The sequence below is a fragment of the Hyperolius riggenbachi genome, chromosome 9, assembly GCF_040937935.1.
Source record: "Hyperolius riggenbachi isolate aHypRig1 chromosome 9, aHypRig1.pri, whole genome shotgun sequence".
In the NCBI taxonomy this organism is placed as follows: domain Eukaryota; kingdom Metazoa; phylum Chordata; class Amphibia; order Anura; family Hyperoliidae; genus Hyperolius; species Hyperolius riggenbachi.
In genome coordinates, this window is record NC_090654.1 from 191,157,797 (window position 1) to 191,177,513 (window position 19,717).

General features: G+C 44.0%; 2 protein-coding genes across 3 annotated transcripts in view; one reads left to right on the forward strand and one right to left on the reverse strand.

Annotated features, from left to right (window-relative positions):
* Positions 1–17,367, forward strand: part of SLC25A26 (solute carrier family 25 member 26) — a 293,689-nt gene extending 276,322 nt beyond the window's left edge. The window contains exon 11 of the transcript XR_011024033.1: positions 17,296–17,367. The gene's annotated coding sequence lies outside the window, so the exon portion shown is untranslated. The remainder of the gene's footprint in view (positions 1–17,295) is intronic.
* LRIG1 (leucine rich repeats and immunoglobulin like domains 1) overlaps positions 5,663–19,717 on the reverse strand; it is a 151,691-nt gene continuing 137,636 nt past the window's right edge. For both annotated transcript variants that reach the window (XM_068253823.1, XM_068253824.1), the window contains 5 exons: positions 17,873–18,301; positions 16,860–16,907; positions 16,588–16,728; positions 12,410–12,709; positions 5,663–7,032 (listed from right to left, as the gene is read on the reverse strand). In XM_068253823.1, coding sequence (XP_068109924.1) covers positions 6,824–7,032; positions 12,410–12,709; positions 16,588–16,728; positions 16,860–16,907; positions 17,873–18,301 — 1,127 coding nt within the window. In that variant the 3' untranslated portion in view covers positions 5,663–6,823. The remainder of the gene's footprint in view (positions 7,033–12,409; positions 12,710–16,587; positions 16,729–16,859; positions 16,908–17,872; positions 18,302–19,717) is intronic.

Below are 19,717 nucleotides of genomic sequence, written 5' to 3' on the forward strand. Positions count from 1 at the left end.
TGGCTGGCACATCAGCAGAGGTGTGTTGACCAATCCTCTGTGTGAGAAAATGTTTTTAGAGGAAAAAAAATACAAATCATACAAGCAGCAAACTCAGTCATGATTTTCAAAATGTTCTTTTTATTTTTTCAACTGGAACCTCTGAATACCTTTCAACAAGAAGAAAGACAAAACAAACAGCCTTGCCACTTTGTAACAATAGTTTAGTAAAGATGCTTCAATGCCTTGTGTTAGGAACTTCAGTATTCATCAATGTTTGACACTGTACCACATTCTACAAATAAATAACTGTACATAGAAATTAATACTTCCATTTCACATTGCCTCTCAGAAGCAGCATTTTCTGTGGCATCATACTTGGCAAATACAAATAACATTTTTAGGATTAAAAGTGGTAAATGTACTTTAGCTTTAAGTTTCTTCAGTGAGAAAAACAGAAGAACATCTTTACTGAACAGACAGCGGTCAATGTAGAGCTGTATTCTCTGCATCTTATAAGCTCATTTAAACATGAGTGACATTATTAATTAAAGACGTATCCAAACAGAGGCGGTGTGCCAGAAAATAACTAAGTATCATCCACTAACAAACTTTGACTTTCTCACACGATTAACTAAATTCAGATTTGTGAAACAAGAGATTTTGGTTTAGCAGGGCTGCACCTTTTGTTAAAGCACTGTGTGACTGCCTAAAAGTAGGGTTGTGCTGGTGAGAAGGGAGGTGGATTGCACTCTGCATACATGAAAAATAGCCAGCAGCTGAATTTTTTTTGACAATTTGTGTCGTAGCGCTATAGTCATAATTTACGGCCTATGGCAGTGATGGCTAACCTTGGCACTCTAGCTGTGACAAAACTACAAATCCCATCATGCCTCTGCCTCTGCGAGATATGCTTAGAGGTGTCAGAGTAGTGCAAAGCCTCATGGGACTTGTAGTTCCACCACAGCTGGAGTGCCAAGGTTAGCCATTACTGGCCTATGGCAATGCCCAAATCATTGGTGCTGAAATTAGCAGTCTCCTACACTCTCCACAACTATATATAGGGTGTCACAGTGGTGGATAGAGCCTTGGAGCACTGGTGACCCATAGACTGCCATGGACATCTATAGGTATTCTGTGTTTTCGCATCTATACGCCTATCATGCTTCTGTGGCAAAAGTTTTATCTCTGTATCATCTTTTTATTTTACTTAAATTCTGCAAATAATTCTAAGATGACAATATAGAATACAATGAGAATCCTACAGGGAGATGGCTATGCTGGGTGGGCTAACCTGTAGACTGAGCCTTCGCCTACACAATCTAAGAGATGCAAAGAACCACAATTACACGTGAAAAAGTTTTACCAATTTCTGAAATCACTTTTGGGCAAAATTACCTTTTAAATCTTGTTATTGGGCAAACCAGTAAGACACAGGTCATGTGACCTCTCTACAATCAGCAGGTCTGGGTATTGTGTGTGATGGAGGGTAAACAGTTCATTCATAAACACCAACTAAACATTAACTTTACCAACAAACTCAAATTTCATTAAAAAAACATGTTACGGTACTTGTTAATCGAGTCCTCCCCCCCCCCCCCCCCCCAGCCAATGCATTGTTCTCCCCAGGCTCTTTTAGGCGGGTGCTCCACCCGGCTATTTTTGGTGACCACCTGGCTGTTATCTGCTCATCTCCTCCTCTGCAGTAAGCAGAGAAGTACCAGTCCTGCATTCTCTCATCTCGTCCCACCCGGCTATTTTTTCATGCCACCCGGCTGGAAAAAAATTCTGGGGAGAACACTGCAATGGCATCTCTAAGCACAGAAAATCACTGCTCGTTAGTGGTTGCCAAGTAAACACACTGAAATCTTAATTCAAATATGGCCTAAAATCTGTCTCAAAGTTCAAAAAACTACACTCAAAATATTTATTTTTTCCCACCCAATACAAGTTTTTTTGGGTAAAGATAAAAACTGTCACCCAGTAAGGTTTTCTAATATTTAGTTTCTAATTTTGGAAAGCTGGCGGTTATAGTTAGCATCTGTTTTTGCACATCAGCCAATCAGATGTTACATATCTATTACTTGTCAGAAAATGAAAGTAATGATCTGGTTGGCTGTTTTAGCATCCTTCAAATACATGAACTAATGCTATGAGGACAGAAGAATGAAGAAAGCCTGAAAGGCCCATCAATTCACATTATACTAGATTAACTGAAAGAAAGGGAAAAAAATCACAAATACAGCGGCATTGGAAAATCCGAAAATACATGGATGAAATATTCACACGGATTATCCCCTATTGCCAGTGTGAATAGGAGATGACAGGCTAATGTCACCAGATTCCTACGCCGTGTCCCCCTTAGAAGAAAATTATTTAAAGACAATATCTCAGTAATGTTGGCACTCAGCGTACAGCGCTACACGTTTCAAAGTGCAAATTCATGCTAGATACAGTGTGAGTGGTGAGCGTATGTTTGCAGAAATTTCTTACAAGCTACAGGTGAGCTCCATGACAGATTTTGACTTGGCTACAGCCATCGACCAGAACCATCTATCCATTTCTCCTTAAAAATGAAAAGGAAAGACTGATCTGTTAATGTGGGGAACACAGGCAGTGCTTTCAAGCGTTTCCTTAAAACCAGACATTGAACAAGGTAAATTCTGTGTGCAGACAGAGTGGTACACGAGTGGCGCGGCATTAGCCACATACTGCAGCAAACAGGCGGTGGTACAAGTGATACTAGATCAGATCTCTGCTGAGACATGATCTAATTATAAATGGAGCAATGTAGTAAACCATTCATATCAGGTAGATTTCAATTGTTTACCAAATCTTATGGTGTTTGCCTACCTTTAGGGTCATGTCACATCTTGTAGGAGAGATCCACCCCTCCCACAGAGCTTCCAAATAACTGCTTCAGGTCATGTGACTGGACTTTCAGCTAGTGCCTTCAAGGCTATTATATGGTTGGACTTGAAAGGATGTCTTCAAGCAACAGCTTAGTGCAGTCTGGCCCTTTATGTGCAGCAGTGTTTCTTTGACAAGGTTCATGCTGCCTGGAAGTCCTCCTCTCTCTTCTATTTTGTGATAGAATAGGTCTGACAGCCCTATCTCATACTTACAGTAACAACATTGTGAGGAGCAGCGGCTGTCAGACAGTGGCCAACTGGGAGACACCACCCTTTAAAGCTCAACCAAACCCAAAATTGAACAAGAACCAGCTGGAATTTTAAACTCGAAAGGTCCTTAATTTAGATATGTACCAACCCACCACAGGATTAAGATGTCCTGTTCGCAGATTTAGGTCTTACAATTGCTCATTTCCTGTGGGCTACAAATTCTCACCTCCTCATATAGAGCCCTTGGCAGGTAATGCAAGTATTGTGGGAAATGTACTCAGGCATCTACTTTGTGTACCACTCGGTCACACTAGACGGACTAGGCCTGCAGCACAATTCAGACAGAGCAAGCAAGCAAGCTGGCTGGCATTCTGTCCACCACTTTGTGTCTATGCACTATTTACTTTTGCACACATAATACTGATTGGTTTTAATATTTGCCTTGTTCAATGTTTAAATTAGTAACAGTTTAGTAATTCTGTAACAGAAAATTATGTCCCTACTACCCTCAAACTACTTCAGCTTATGGAAATAAAGGTTGGAATTATTCACTATTTGTGTATTGCTGGTGGGGCTTTTGAGTTAGAAACCTGTATTTCTGGAATGTGACATCATAAAGGGGTTCCTATTATAGACCATTCCTTCCATGCTCCCCACATTCAAAATGTTCCAATTGAAGTTGAAGAATAAAGTTTAAGTGCAATTTACCTTTTCCTCTGTAAAGTGTTCCCCACACCAGACACCCATGAGGGCCACTTTGTGGGCTGAAGAACTCTTGTAGCCCAGTGATATCACCTGAGGCCTTATATCCATTCTGATAGTACAATCCAGTAGTTACTTCATACCACAATATGGCTTCTGGCAAGGTGTGGCAGCACTGGGACACTTTAGGATTTGTGCAAGCTGTTCGGATATGCTTCAGATTATTTACTGAGGTGCCAAAAGTGATTGCTGGTACCTGGTATTACACTTTTCAGACTCAAAATATTTGTTTCCTCAAGAAAGTATTTGTTTTCATGCTTTACAGGAAATTCTGATTAATTGTAGGAAACCACAGTGAACTATACTTTTAGGCCATATCATTGGTCTGGCCTGCTAGTGGACCTGAACTAGGGCAATGGATGGTCCCATATGCTACCTGAGGAAATACCGCAGATACTGCCCCTGACCCATCTCCCCAAAAATCTAACCTCTTCTACACATCTACACATGCAGACTGAGCAGCCATGCAATGGCCTCAATTCACTAAGATCATGCTAGAGATAATAAGGCAAGAGAAAACTTACCTCCACACGTGAGAGAGTTATCTTACCTCTTCATTCCTTACGTTACCTCTCCTGTAGTTAATTTACCTCCTCTGTAGTTAATTTACCTCCTCTGTAGTTATTTTCACATGCAGCTAATTAACAGCCTGTCTTTAACTCTGGAGTTATTTTAAGGCTTGGAGAGTTAATTTAAAGACAGAAGAGTTAACTTTAGGCTTGCCTGAGGTAAAATGTTTCCTGAATACTACATGCCTTATCACCATGGTAACAACTCTAGAAGAGTTATTAAAGACAGGAGATAAGTTTAGTGAATTGAGGCCAATATCCAGTGAGGACTTAGCAATCAGTTAATCTACTGCTGTCTGTAGAGGGCACTATTTAATATAATTCTCCTGGTAGTACAGAGCTGTGAGGAGACTGCAGCACAGCATTTTACAGTAAATTACAAATTAATGATGGTATACAATCTTGGTTTGTATCTTAGCAAATTTCTCTTTTTCAGGCTTCTCTTATTTAGAGTGTGTGGTTGATGCTAGTGTGCTGTTCTGACCTCAACCAATCCACCCCACCTGACCTGACCATGCTTATACACTATCCCCATCTCCCATGTGTTTCACATTCCACACCCTTTGCATTGGGACAAAAGAGCATTGCCATTTTACGTCCCAGGCCATCTGCCTGCAGAGTGGCCAATAGGAGCCCCAAAAGGCTAGCAACTGGTGGGCATGGGCGGTGGAAAGACAGTATCTCTCATACCACTTGAAGTTTGTGTTTCACAGAAGTCCTGCAGGTACCTCCGTTGTACTGCATATCCTTCCCTTTGTTCTAAAGAAGTCCTGTCAATCTCAAACAAAAATAGAGGATTTGAATTCTGACTGGGAGCTCTGCTCCACCCCTCCCTGCTGTCCACAAACCAATGGAAGCACGATAACTGGGAAACAAAGCATTCTCACTGGTTTATGAAGAAGAGCAGGGTGGGCCAGGTTTATGAAGAAGAGCAGGGTGGGCCAGGAAATGCCTCCAAATCTGAGGCCGCCGCTATCGCGCCGTTAAACGGGGGTCCCTTACCTCCTAAATCCCCTCCATGCAGCGCGGGGATCACTTCCGCATTCAGGCAGGGCTAATGGCCGCAGCCCTGCCTCACGCGTGTCTGTCAGCGCGCATCTCCGCCTCTCCCCCGCCCCTCTCAGTCTAGTCTTCTGAGAGGGGCGGGGGAGAGGCGGCGATGCGCCGCTGAGAGGCAGGGCTGCAGCCGTTAGCCCTGCTTGAAAAGCAGCAAAATCTACGACCAAGTTGGTCGTTGATTTTGCGGGGGGGGGGGGGGGGGGGTTGGGGGTGAAGGGACCCCCGTTCAGCCATGGGATAGCGGCGTTTTAGCAGGGGCACACATGCCCCCGCTGACTATAAGCACTGAAGCGAGATTTATTCTCGCTTCAGTGTCTCTTTAAGGCCTCTATTCAAAGACCAAAACTGTGCATCTCTCTTTGCAGGCATCTTCTGATACCTGTATGTAAAGTACATCAGTCACTTCCATCACCAAAACTAAACAAATGTTTGCACTATATACACTATAACTACTACATTGTGTAGATGTGCTTTTTAATAGCAGCCAATGCAAGATAGTTGTTAATGAATAATCTGTAAATTCTGTCATTTCAAAAAATGAGTGTTAAATTAGATTCTTCCCTCAAAGGTAGAACTCCCACCTCTTCTAGGCTTCTCAACTGGTCATGTGACCCTTTTCAGAGCTACTCAGAGAGTGGATGACCCTGACAGTTGTTTGTTGTTGGTCTTGTGTTTGCCAAATCTAATAAGGACCCTAGTAGACATGCCTTTTAATTTGCATAAAATTTAAGAGGACACCAATAGATAACAAATAAAGGAATTCATTAACAATACCAAATGCTGAAATATTGTACCAGCATCACCTTCACACCTCAGTACATAATCTTAATTCTTTTATATACTATAAGGCACCTAAATTCACTTTATGCATTTTTGCAAACAGCAATGCATTTCACAGCCTTTTCTGTGTTGCTCGTGCACTATCGATTAAAATAGACTCTTTTAAAGATATAGGTATAGATTTATATCTAGCTTTTAGATATTTACATATTTATATAGTTAGATATTTATGAAAACTCTTATGTACAATGTATCAAATATATTTTTTCGGTTTCACTACTTACAAGTCTCTTGCATTTTTCTGCTGCAAATGCAGTTTGAGTTTTTGAGCTACCAACACTTAGATTAGAAGTTCATAAAGTACTATTATCCCAGCAACTGCGCCAGTGGGGGTCTTCATTAGCCCCATGGAAGCTGTTGTCTTGTACCTCATGGTTATTGTTTATGGTTTTGTTTTTTAAGCCCCAAATGCATGAGTTAAGGAGCTGAGGTAGAAGTATGTGTGCCGGTTCAGTGCAAAATGTAAGTCCTCTTCTCCTTTGCACGTAGCAGTCACTGTGAATGGTTTGATCTGCCGTTTGGCACGTGCTCAGCAGCTGGTGATACTGCATGTCCATTAGAGAGCGATGTCTCTTTGCCTGCCCTCTCCTGGTGGGGGTGGTCTGTGAAGTGGGAGTTTTGTGGTACAAAACAGTCATGTGCTGGTGGCGGGTAGTATAACTCTGGATGAGATGACCTGATTAACGGCTCAAGGTGTGAACCTGAAAGGACAATAAATGATATGGGTGGTTAAAGTACATGCATACTGCAATCCATAACACGTATAATTTGGTGGGCTGGGTATTTCCTCTGTTTGTTGCAGTTTCACATGGGAAAAGTCAAAAAGGGGGTGTAGTTCTCCTTTCTGGTTGTCACCTCCTATCATCATCACCTCCGAAGAAGTTCTCTAAAGCTGTCATCTGCTTGTTCTCTACAAATACAACACCCTGTATCTCTAGCATTGCTGTGGATAGCCAGTAAGTACTTAAAGTGAACCAAGCATCATTTTTAACTCCCAGGTCAGCAAATTAAAAATGCATGCTAAAAATATGGTTCATTATAAAAAATAAAAAAAAAACGTATTTTACTTCATCTTTTTACAGTTAAAGCGGATCTGAGATGAAAAACTAACTATAACAAGTAACTTGTCTATATATCTTATCTAAACTTTAGATAGTTTACAAAGCAAATCTAGCTTAAAACCGCTTTAATAGAATATGGTTATTTCTTCCTGTGATACAATGACAGCAGCCATGTTGTTTGTAAGCATTACACAGAGGCAGGCTTATCTGCATCTTGAGCAAAGAAACCTAATTCCCCCCCCCCCCCCCTCCTTTCCTCTGCCTCTGAAATCTCTGGCTAGTAATACCTCCTCCTCCTCCTGCCCAGACTGAGCTCCCATGAGCCCTTGCTACTGTCTGAAAGTGCCTTGGCTCTCTGAAAACCTGTGGGCGTGGCTTGTTTAGTTTATAGGGAATTAAGAGTATTAAAACTAAAACAAAAAAGTATTTGGCTTGAGGAATGCCCTATAAACAATAGGAAAGGAACACTTTAAGGGTTAAAATTACAGTCAGTAATCCTCTTTCTCCAGCCTTGTGGTTGGTCACAAGCAACAGACAATGGAAGGCTGATAAGGACTCTAATTGACCACAAGCTAAAATTCAAACAAATCCATTAAGCATTAGGGAGGTGGTAGGAAAAGGAAAACTGGACTTTCAAACAGATAAGATAAGTGACTTGTTGAACTTCACACCAAGGCTGGATAACTGCAGTGAAAAGGGAGCAGGGAGAGCAGCTTCTTAAACATGGCAGCCCTTTCAGCTATTTGAAAGCAGGAGCTGCTCAGATCACTCTAAGGGTCTGTTTCCACTACACGCAGATTGGATGCAGAAACACTGACTCCAATGAATGCCTATGGGAAAATCTGCATCAGAAAATTGCGTTTAGTGGAAACAGGCCCATATGCATTCATTGGAGTCAGTTTTTCTGCATCCAATCTGCGTCTAGTGGAAACAGACCCTAAAGGTGCACACACACACACACACTACTCTAACGAACGACGGGCCCGTCAGACCCTCCCGCTGGGCGGGCGTTCCAGCGATTTATCTTATCAGTCTGCCAACAGACTGTACACGCTCTACTATCGCTGGAACGCCTGCCCAGCGGGAGGTTCTTATAGTAGTGCGTGTGTACGCACCTTAAAGAGACTCTGTAACAAAATTTTCAACCTTATTTCTTCTAGCCTATAAATTCCTATACCTGTTCTAATGTGGTCTGTCTTACTGCAGCCTTACCTAGTTGCACAGTGGCTGTATTATCTCTGTTATATAATCTAATCTTCTTTCCTCTGACGGCTTTGTCGGGCTCAGGGACTCAGGCATGTGCTGCTCTTCTTGTGATAGGATAGAAGCTATACACACCCTCTCCACGCCCCCTGCAGGCTCTGTGTGAGTCACAGACTGAGCTGCTCTCAGCCTATCCACAAGCTGGTTAGAAGCCATGTCTTGTTTGTAAACACTGCCTAAAACTGGCCAAGCCAGGATTGCAGCAGAGAGTGACAGAAACCGCACAGAGGGGCCCAGGAGAACATAAGGAGTAGAATGGTATGCTTTTTATTGTAAGAATTTTAGAGTACAGATTCTCTTTAACCACCCTGGCGTTCTATTACCCCAGGATCGTGCAAAAAGTGGTTCAATTAATTTCCAATAATTTTCAACCAATTTTTTTTTGCAATCAATTTTTTTTTTTATATTGAATTCAATACAGGTTATTGTATTGAATTCAATAAAATAAACAAGTGTTTGCTGCGAGATGCTGATGATGATGCTGTGTGACCCTGGTGCCATCAACGCCGATCGACAGGGGACATGTGATCGCCGAGGGAGAAGCAAAATCCACCAAGGGACATGGAAGAAGGCACTGGGGAAGCTGTCAGAGATACGCAACGAGGGATCAGCACGCCAATGGTGAGTATAAGATGTATAGCCAGGTAGTTAGCCAGATGTGCAGCCAGGTAGTTAGCCAGATGTGCAGCCAGGTATAGTTAGCCAGAAGTATTAGCCAGGAATAGGGAGCCAGATGTTTTGCTAGGTATATAGGGAGCCAGATGTGCAGCCAGGTCTAGGGAGTCAGATGTATAGGGAGCCAGGTGTGTGGGTGCCTCTGCCCCTCCCATTGCCCCGATCCCCCTTGACTGTGACCGGGTGTCCCTTCTGTGCTGGCTGGTAGTGGCCAGCGGGGATCCCCTCTGTGCAGAGGGGCCCCCTTCTATGCAGGCTGTGGGTGGCCTGGTGTCCCTTCTGTGTTTGTGTGTGGGGGGAGGGTATCCCCTCTATGGGGGCTGGTCGTGGCCGGACGGGGACACCCCCTTCTGTGGGGGGTGGGGGGGAGGTGGGTGTCCCCTTCTATGCAGGCTGTGGGTGGCCTCTCCCTCTTCTCCCATCCCTCCCGATCCCCCATGTCCCCCCGCCGCCGATCCCGTGTCCCCCCCCCCGCCGATCCCGTGTCCCCCCCCCCCAGTCAGAAGCCCTGCTCTACTCACCTGAGGGCTTTCTCCTGCGGCGGAAGTGGCGCACTTCCTCCTCCATCGCGAAGCCTCGTGTTCTCTGTAATTACAGTTACGAGGCTTGGTGACGTCACCAAGCCGCGTACTGTAATTACACAGCCCGGGACTTCGGCAATGGAGGAGGAAGGTGTCCATCGTGGCCGGCGCAGGAGAAAGCCCTCAGGTGAGTAGAGCAGGGCTTCTGACTGGGGGGGACACGGGATCGGCGGCGGGGGGAGGGGGGGCACGGGGGATCGGGAGGGAGGGATAGGAGAAGAGGCGGGAGAGGCCACCCACAGCCTGCATAGAAAGGGACACCCCCCCCCCCACAGAAGGGGGTGTCCCCGTCCGGCCACGACCAGCCCCATAGAAGGGGATACCCTCCCCCCACACACAAACACAGAAGGGACACCAGGCCACCCACAGCCTGCATAGAAGGGGACACCCCCCGCACAAAGGCGATCCCCGCCGGCCACTACCAGCCAGCACAGAAGGGGGACACCCCCCCCCCCCCGCACAGAGGGGATCCCCGCACCAGCCTGCCGACACAGAAGGGGAAACCCTGCACAGCCCCGCACATTCTCTGCCCCGCCGGCTGCACAGGGATTCCCAGGGTGGCTGTATGCTTGTTTTGTATGCTGTGGGTAGCACAGATCGCTACCCACAGTGTGCTGACAGGCATCCAGCCATCCTGGGGAATCCCTGTGATGAGGGAAAAGTGCAGCTGGCGGGGCAGAGAAACAAGAAATCTCCCTGGCGGTATTGACGAGCTCAGCTTGTCAATACCTCTTTCAGCAAGTTTTTCCTGGACGAGCTGATCTCGTCAAAACCGCCAGGGTGGTTAAGTCTTATTTCATTTGTAAGCTGTGGTCAAAAGAAGACTCGTCAACTTCTAATACAGTTTAAACGTTTCTGAAGTCACCAAAGAGGCATGTAAAACGGGCAGCGAGTGTGAAACAACATGCCATGTCTTTGAAACTTCAATATGCAATGCAACGAAAGCTGAGCTGGTGGTCGCTCTGGACATATTTGTTTATAGAGGTGGCTATATCTCCATGTGCTACGGTACAGGATGCTTGTAGCAGCAATTCTTCTTTCAGACCCCTTTATCACAGGGCCACACACAATCAATCCGGAGGCTAACTAGAACAAGCAGCATCTGCTTAAATAAAATGCAGCACGACTGCATCCCACTCATGCACTTAAAGTGTACCTGAAGGAAGGTAAATTCCCCAAATACCTGAAGGTACTTACCTCAGTATAGGGAAGCCTCTGGATCATCCCTCTCCCCTCCACTGATTTAGCCCTGAGATACCCCAAACCAGTTTGTCTCCCCATCTGTGAATGAGTGGAGCCACACGGCGCAACCGTAGGACACTGGAGCCTGTGCAGTAGCAAGGAAAAAGCATTGCCTGAGCGACTTCATGCTACTGCCCTGCACAGTGCGGCTGCACTCGTTCACGGACAGCACAGATGTGAAATTACAGAGGGGTCGGTGGTCTGGAGGAGGACGTGAGGTGCATCTGGAGAATCAACAGGCTTCCCTCTACTATGGTAAGTATCTATTTTAAATTACAGGTTTACTATTAGGTTAATGTTTAGCATGCCTTACTCTGCACCCGGCACCCACCTGATATTGTAATCACTGATCTCTCCATCACTGTATCTCAGGGATCTCTGTACCTCATGCCTCATTAAACTCCAGTCCTATGTGACTCATTCTGCATAACTCAGTCATTACTAGGTTTTATGCATTTTGAAACTCAAGCCATTCAGCCCATTGTATTCTACATACCCCTCATACCTCATTCTCTTCTGTATTTTATACACCTCTTCTCATGTCATATGAAGTCCTCCCTGAACTGTGATGTGCCCCCAACAAGCATTTACATGCTACTACAACATGTAATAAACTGCATCTTTTTTTTTACCATTCAATCATAGTGGAAGTCTAGAAAACTTATTTTCTTGGTCCTGTTTAACCTGTCGTTTGTGTCCCCTTTTGGGGACAGGGCAGCAAGTTAGAGAAAATTTCCCCAAATCCCATAACTGTAACTAGAAAAGTTCACTTCCTGTCTTAGTGGCCAGTCAAGTGATCAAGTAGAATTTATCTGGAAAGGTGACAGATTTGTTATTCTCTGATTGGCTGGCCATTATCAGGTGATTATGTCTCACTTATGTTGGCACGGGCATGCTCATCAGGTCCAGCTAATCAAAGCAGTACAATTCAGTCACCTGATCATTTAGCCATGTAGGTTTCTGTAAATTCTCCTTGAGAAATTCACCATCTATGCGCTGACCACTTCTAACAGGAGGCAAAGGAGGAAAATCCCACCCAATGATAACGCAGCATAAAAGCCTTACAGAGGCTGAAACCGCTCCCTACACTTTACAAAAGAAAAATGGTTTTGGGTAGACTTTTAATTTATAAAATAAACAGGAATGCTTGTTAGGAGCAACAGAAGCACATTTTCCCCAGTTTTAATAGATGAATCTTGGTGAACATCTGTAGTACGACAACAGGAAAGTACAGACAAACATGGCCTGACCATTACCTTGTGCATCAGACACCAGTACACGTGTCTGCTGTTCGCTGAAGAGAGGGACCCTCTCGTGGTTGCTGGGATACACAATGTCACATTCCTCCATCTTGCTGTAGTTCAGAGGTCCTATGTTCGGATGACAGTTTGGTGTTCCAGAATGTTCTGCTGCATTTCTGTAGGTGTCTTGCACACTTCTAGGCCTTTCATATGAACAATCCAGAGGTGGCAAAGTCTGCGGGCAGTAGTCGGGGTCTTTGCTATACGTGGCACGGCCTTCCAAGCAGTCTGTGCATACCACCTGGTACCTATAGCCTGCAGGGACAGTAACATTACAGTTTACTACAATTGTTCTATTTCTTGGGATTAAGAACGCTCTCATAATCTCCTCGTTAAACCCTTTGGTACTGAGCACCTTCTATAAACCAGAAAAGACATCAGCTGTCCTGTCAAAATGAAAATAATGCATTTTTTTGTGTACATTAATTTTTAGTTTACCATTTGTCTATTTCTCTAAAAGACATCAGGTCTAACTTCCTTGTAGGCAGATTGAGTATTTCCCCACTCCCTTACCGCTGTTCTTTTTGTTGTTAAAGTGGACCTGAACTCTTGCACAGGACAGAAGGAAAACAGAGAGAAATGCACCCTGTATGTATTTAGAGAGTTTAGCCTGTTTAATTCCCCCATATCTGTGACTTAGCACAAGTTGTAATTTGATCCCTCAGCTGTGTCTGCTGACTAAGGCTCTAAAACACTAAAATCTCCCTTGGAGAAATGTAGAATGTCCTGATAGTAATTATTGAAGCAAGTATATGGTGAAACGTTGAAAAAAAAAATATGTGGAACAAACCTGACCTTTTGAAGTTTGGGCAAAGATACCAGAAACAAAGATGGCGCCTGTAGAAAAGTCATGTGACCAGAGCCTCAAAGTATAAAGGGAGAAACCACCCCTTCTCACCCTAAGCCACACCCTGAGGAAGGCCATTGGCCGAAACATGTCGGTGGGAGGAGCTACCTGAGGCCGGCCTCGTCCACCACCCCGTTCCATACCGCTGCGAGTGTGATCCCCGCTGTTGCGCTGCCACGTGGGCGCGCGCAGGTAGATCTACCACATCAACCACACGGCAACTATCCACAGGACTATGCAGTGCTGAGTAATGCCAAAAGAGAGGTATCGTATACTCTTGGGGGATTGATACAATTGAGTCATAGTAACCCCCTAACAAGATTGATGAACAAAGCGGACTCTCTGACCCTAGCTGTGCATGATACGCATGTTTAACGCTATGCTGAAACTACAGATCTGTTGCAATAACTAACCATTGTTTGTCTATGCTTACTAACGTTGAAGGCTGTGCTTGGACTGCATCTTTGTGCACAACAGTGGTTGCTGCTGGCTAAAGGATTGTAGATATAACAGTGACAACTTTCCGACTTGGAGACAGCATGTTTCTTACTGGACTCTGAAGGTCTGGAACCTTTTCAGCCAATAGTGGATTTTTTTGCACGTGCAATTTTTTCTTTGAGTCATGACAACAACTATAATGCATGCATTAATTCCTGTGGGATGAATGGGCTGTGTGTATGTATGGAGCAAATGAGGTGGGGAACTGCTGTGCACTCTCTGGAGCTCTTTGAGTGTTTTAAATGGTTTTAAATGTAGTGGAACTGTTTTCACAACTTCTTGATTGTCTTATTCACAATAAAGTAACCTTTTTGATATTGGCAAGTGAGGCCTGTTTGAAACTTCTTGTTGTGGGTATACAGGACAGAAGGAAAACAGAGAGAAATGCACCCTGTATGTATTTAGAGAGTTTAGCCTGTTTAATTCCCCCATATCTGTGACTTAGCACAAGTTGTAATTTGATCCCTCAGCTGTGTCTGCTGACTGCCACGGCATAGATCTAATTGTAAACACAACATGTTAACAATACGTCTGCTTACATGAAAGCAGGAAGTAGAACCACTGCAGATTTATTTCAGGATGTGTATCTGCTATAACAAACGTTTTTCTTTTAAAATGATTATACTATTGTGCATCTTATAGAGTAGGGAGGAAGTTCTGAGTACAGGTCTGCTTTGTTTTGTGTATATTTGAGGTAAATTATATATGTAAGGTGTAACAACACTGAACGTGAAGTGGAGTGGGAATAGTACTGGGAGGTAGTGGTACTAGTGGTAGTGTCGTTTTTAGCAGCACCCAACACTGATTACACTATAAGAATACAGGTGGTGATGCAACACCTAGGCCTCTTCTGCTCAAAAATGATGCACCAAAATACCCCCATTCACAATCCTCTGTACCTCTAACACAGACTATGCATCTCCAAGCAGCACAGGAAGAGCACCCACATTTTGCTGTGATCATTCATTGAGCCCCATGGAACTGCTCTCCTGAATCTCTCTGTCCAGAGCAGCGGTAAGCTGCAGGCTAGGATGCTTGTGCTGGGAATAAAAATGGATTTGAGATACTGGAGTTGTTTTATATATATATATATATATATATATATATATATATATATATATATATGGTCCTCTATTGGTTTTGGTTCTCCACCTTCTAAACCAGGTACTTTTTTTAACAGAGTAGGGAAGTCTACATCTTTTCTAGCTCCGATCTTTTGTACCCGTGTTATTAAACTATACCTGAACTGAGAGGGTTATGGAGGCTGCCATATTTTTTTCTTTCCCTTTAAACAATGCACATTGCCTGGCCTGCTGATCCTCTGCCTCTAATACTTTTAGCCATAGACCCTGAACAAGCATGCAGATCAGGTGCTCTGACTGAAGTCAGACTGGAGTAGCTGCATACCTGCTTTAGGTTTGTGATTCAGACACTACTGATGCATGAATGTTCAAACTGCCAGGCAACTGTTTAAAAAAAAAAAAAAAAAAAAAATACGTATAGCAGCTTCCATTGCTTCAGGTGGCCTTTGAGGGAAAATAGGAAAGGGAAAGAAAGGCAGTCATAAAAAAATGAACAACATTGTAACCTTATGTTTTTCTTAAAGTAAACCTCAGGCGAAAGTAAACCAATGAGGTTAACAATTGTATCTATCTTCTTCCACCTCCTAAAAATGACTTTTTTCAGTTTTAGTAATATTTTATTGTCTCAGCTATATGGCACATTCTTTGACACCGTCTTCCAGTGTCCCAGAGCTGCTAAAATTTATGAACGATTGACTTTTTTTTATCTATCCCCTGCACTTAAGGAGCTGTTCACTGCCAGAACTTAGTTTTATGGCAGTAATTCCATATTAGTGAAGGTTACACAATAATCCAACTAGAGAAAAGGCTTTTAGCCAATTAGAACGCTTTTAGCCGCACTTTGGAATCGCCACCAATTCTAAAAGCGCTAAGCTAATTAAAGTCAATGGAGCGGAGCCCACAGAGTGATTGTGATTTGCCAAAACTGTAAACGCGGAACCTACAGCACTTTCAGAGCAATTCAAGACAGAAAAGTGATGGTCCAAAATGGCTCCCCCCTAATCGATCTAGAATGACTCTGTTTTAAAGGGAACCAGAGACGCCAGAAAAAAGATTTTATACATACCTGGGGCTTCCTCCAGCCCCATACGCACGGATCGCTCCCACGCCGCCATCCTCCGGGTCCTGTAGTTTCGGCCAGTCGGCGTCAGCACGCGGCCAATTGTCCGCATCACAGGGGCTCCCAGCATACCCTTACGCGTGCGGCTGCATACTGCGCAGCCGCACGCGTAAGGGTATGCTGGGAGCCCCTGTGATGCGGACAATTGGCAGCGTCCGCCGGAAGTGACGGGACCCGGTACCGGCGGATCCAGGAAGCGGAGGATGGCGGTGTAGGAGCGATCCAGGCTTATGGGGCTGGAAGAAGCCCCAGGTATGTATGAAATCTTTTTTCTTTTTCTATGTCCGGCGTCTCTGGTTCCCTTTAAGTTTGAGAGCAATTTTGCTATCACAAGTGGGCGGTCTAGCCGAACTGTCACTTGTATACCTGAATGTTTAACTCTTTCAGGCAAGAAAAAAAAAAAAAAGAAGAAAAGGAACACAGCCTAGTTATTTGTATTCTGTATGCGGTACACACACACACACACACACACACACACACACACACACACACACACACACACACACACACACACACACACACCCACCCTCAGGTACACTTTACAAAAGATTGTAACGACATTAGATTAATTCAGAATATTTTTCACCTGTGTTGTCTGTACTGAACAACCCGCTGGCGCTTTTACACGGCTCGTTAGAGTTGCACCCTATGCAGGGCCGCGGCTGTCTATGGCTGGTGTTACAAGCCTCCACATCAGTATGCCCTGTGCTGTCACTGGAACATAGGCCTGGAACAAGAGACCATCATTTATCATATAGCACGTGACATCACACCTGGCAGTGCTAAAACAGACACATATATTTATTTGTCAAGGGCCCCAATTGTGATCCCTGAGCATGTTCTATGACTATATCCTACCTTGAGAGGAGAGATAGCTCGGCACATCTGGAGGCACAACGGTTTCATCTGTGAAGTAAGATACAGAAATTGTGGTAAACACAATCTGTAGTATGGTATGCAACACAGAAACTGCTTTGCTATTTACAGGAACAGAAGTGACCAGGCAGGGCACGTTCAGAAGGGTTCTGCTCATTCATGGGACATCTAAATGTCACCCTCTGGTTGGAAAGGGTAAATCACTTCAAATATATGGATTCCAACAGCAGTTTTGACAAATGGTTGGAGTGCTTCAGTAAAGCAGAACTCCCAAGTAAATAGAAAAGTATCCAAAACATCCATACTTTAACTTGCATGCCCAAGTACTTGAAATGCCAGTTTTTTTTTTTATTATTATTTGGACTTAATAATTAAATGGCACACAAGAAGTTCAATAACCTCACTTTCTTCATTGCAGTGTAGCAATACAGCTTGATCACTGACACGCCCCATCCTGCTGACTGGACAATAAAGAAGCATCACCATAAGGATGGGGTACTTAATTAAGCAATCATTATGATTAGTTTTGATTAAATGATAACTATTAACTTTGAAATTGAACCTTTCAAATAGAAAAACTCATTCTGCAGCTCTGCTTGCCTGCAGCCGTGCACCTATCCATAGGGGCTTAAGACCACACCGGCCGATTAACTTCCTATTACCAGATAGAGCGTACAATTGCTCACCACCTTCTTCTGACAATAACTATTGTGCTCCCTCATGTAGACATGCATTCTGTGGGAATGCTGGGAAATCTAGTTTGCCATCTATTCTTCCTGCTTTGTGTGTCACATGGTCGCAACTGCCCACCAACTCAATCCACAGATGAGAGAAAGCAAGTTATACTGCAGTGTCAAGCACATTTGGTCCATGACACAAGTATTCTGCCCATCACGTTGCTCCTATACACTTATATATCATCAACCTGACCATTAATAACATTTGCTTTGTTTTAATTTGGGTTTATTTTGGCTTTAGTAATAGCCGATAATAACCTGTGTTGGTGACGCTGTATTCCTCGCTCTTCTTCCGGGTTTGGTAGATGATGCACACCCAGACCAGGGAGGTGAGGACGATGCTGCACACCACGGCAATGGTGATGACCCCGAATATCATGGTCCCCTCCATCTTTGGTGGACAGCTGGATGTGGTGTCGATGCTTACTTGGCTATAAGCGCGCTCTGTGCCCAGCGTGTTGGACATCTCACAGGTATACTTGCCAGCGTCTTCCTGCACCACGTTCAGTATGATGAGCAGCTGATTGCCTAAAGTGAAGTGGTGCCTCTCCGTCAAAACAATAGGCTCGTCTCCTTTCAGCCATGTTATCCGCGGTAATGGGCTTCCATTAGCCTTACACTGCAGTGCCAACGTGGCCCCTGCAGTCATTTTACGGTTTTCCAATGGGTGAGCCAAAAACGGCATCTCTGAAAACACAAACCCACAGACACAGTTAAAGGGGTACTCTAAGTTACGCAATGCTGTTTCCATGCTACAGAAAACTTCTAATGTACCATATTCCAATATTTGCTATAGTATTAGTAAAATCCAGCTGATATAAGAATTAAAGTGTACCCGAGATGGGCACACTAAAAGGTTTTATACTTACCCGGGGCTTCCTCCAGCCCCATGAGCCCTGAAGCGTCCTTCGGCGTCCTCCCGAGTGCCTCCATGCGCGTGGTTTCGGTCCCAGTGATCTGGTTCAGTCACGCTAGTTGGCTCTTCTGCGCATGAGCAGACCCTCTGTACATGCGCAGAAGGGCCCGACTGGCGTGGCTGAGGCACTCGTGAGGACAGCAAGGGACGCATCGGTGCTCATGGTGCTGAGGGAAGCCCCGGGTGAGTATAAAATCTTTTAGTATGCCCATCTCCGGTTTACTTAAATAATTAATCTGCTACCTGCAATATTGATAACATTCATTTTTAAGCATAAGATGCTTAATTAATGCTGTTTTTTTAACGCATCCCCTGTTAAATCACTCACTAAATGAAACTTTAACTAGAAGGAATATGGAAGCTGCCACCATTATCGTACCCTTTTAAAGTTCCAATAGCCTGTCTGTTGCTATGATTTGGGGCGTTACTAGTAACTCACACATTCAGCCACTGAAGTCAGAACATCCAGTTTACAGAACGGTTCTAGGTTAGCTATACAAAAAGTATTTAACGTTAACCTGTAGTTAATGGGTTAAAGGCTTAAGTTATTAAGATATCCAGATGAGATCTGCTAGGAAACGCTTACATAGGATCACTATTCAGAAAACAGTGGGCAGATTTATCAAAACCAGAGCAAGGAATACAGGTAGTCCCCAGTTAATGAACGGATTAGGGACTGTAGGTTCGTTCTTAACCTGAATCTGTTCTTAAGTCGGAACACTGTGCCATCTCTGTCCCCTATACCACCTCTGTGCCTCCAGTGGCCCCCACTGTGTCCCACCTGCCCTCTGTACCTGCTTATACAAGTTTAAAAGCCATTTTTTCTTTGACTATTTTAAAATCGATTTTCTCAAAAACGAAGTTCAATTTGAAAATTTTTTTTTTTTTACTTGTTCCTATGGAAACACAGAATCCATGCCGTTCGTATCGGCGGGGACTACCTGTATTGCAGAGAGAAAAACAAAACTATAAAATACGGTAACGAGTTATATGCAAACTGATGCAGCCCAATGCCAGTCAAATATGTTTTTTTTCTTATTTTTTACACAAGGATTGACTATTCAAGACTGACAAAATATGAATTTTGATTAGATAAATACAAATTGTATTATTTTGGTACTTTTCCGTTAGCCGGGCGCATCCACTATGTAGCGATAATACTCCACCAGAATTACATCTTTCCCTAC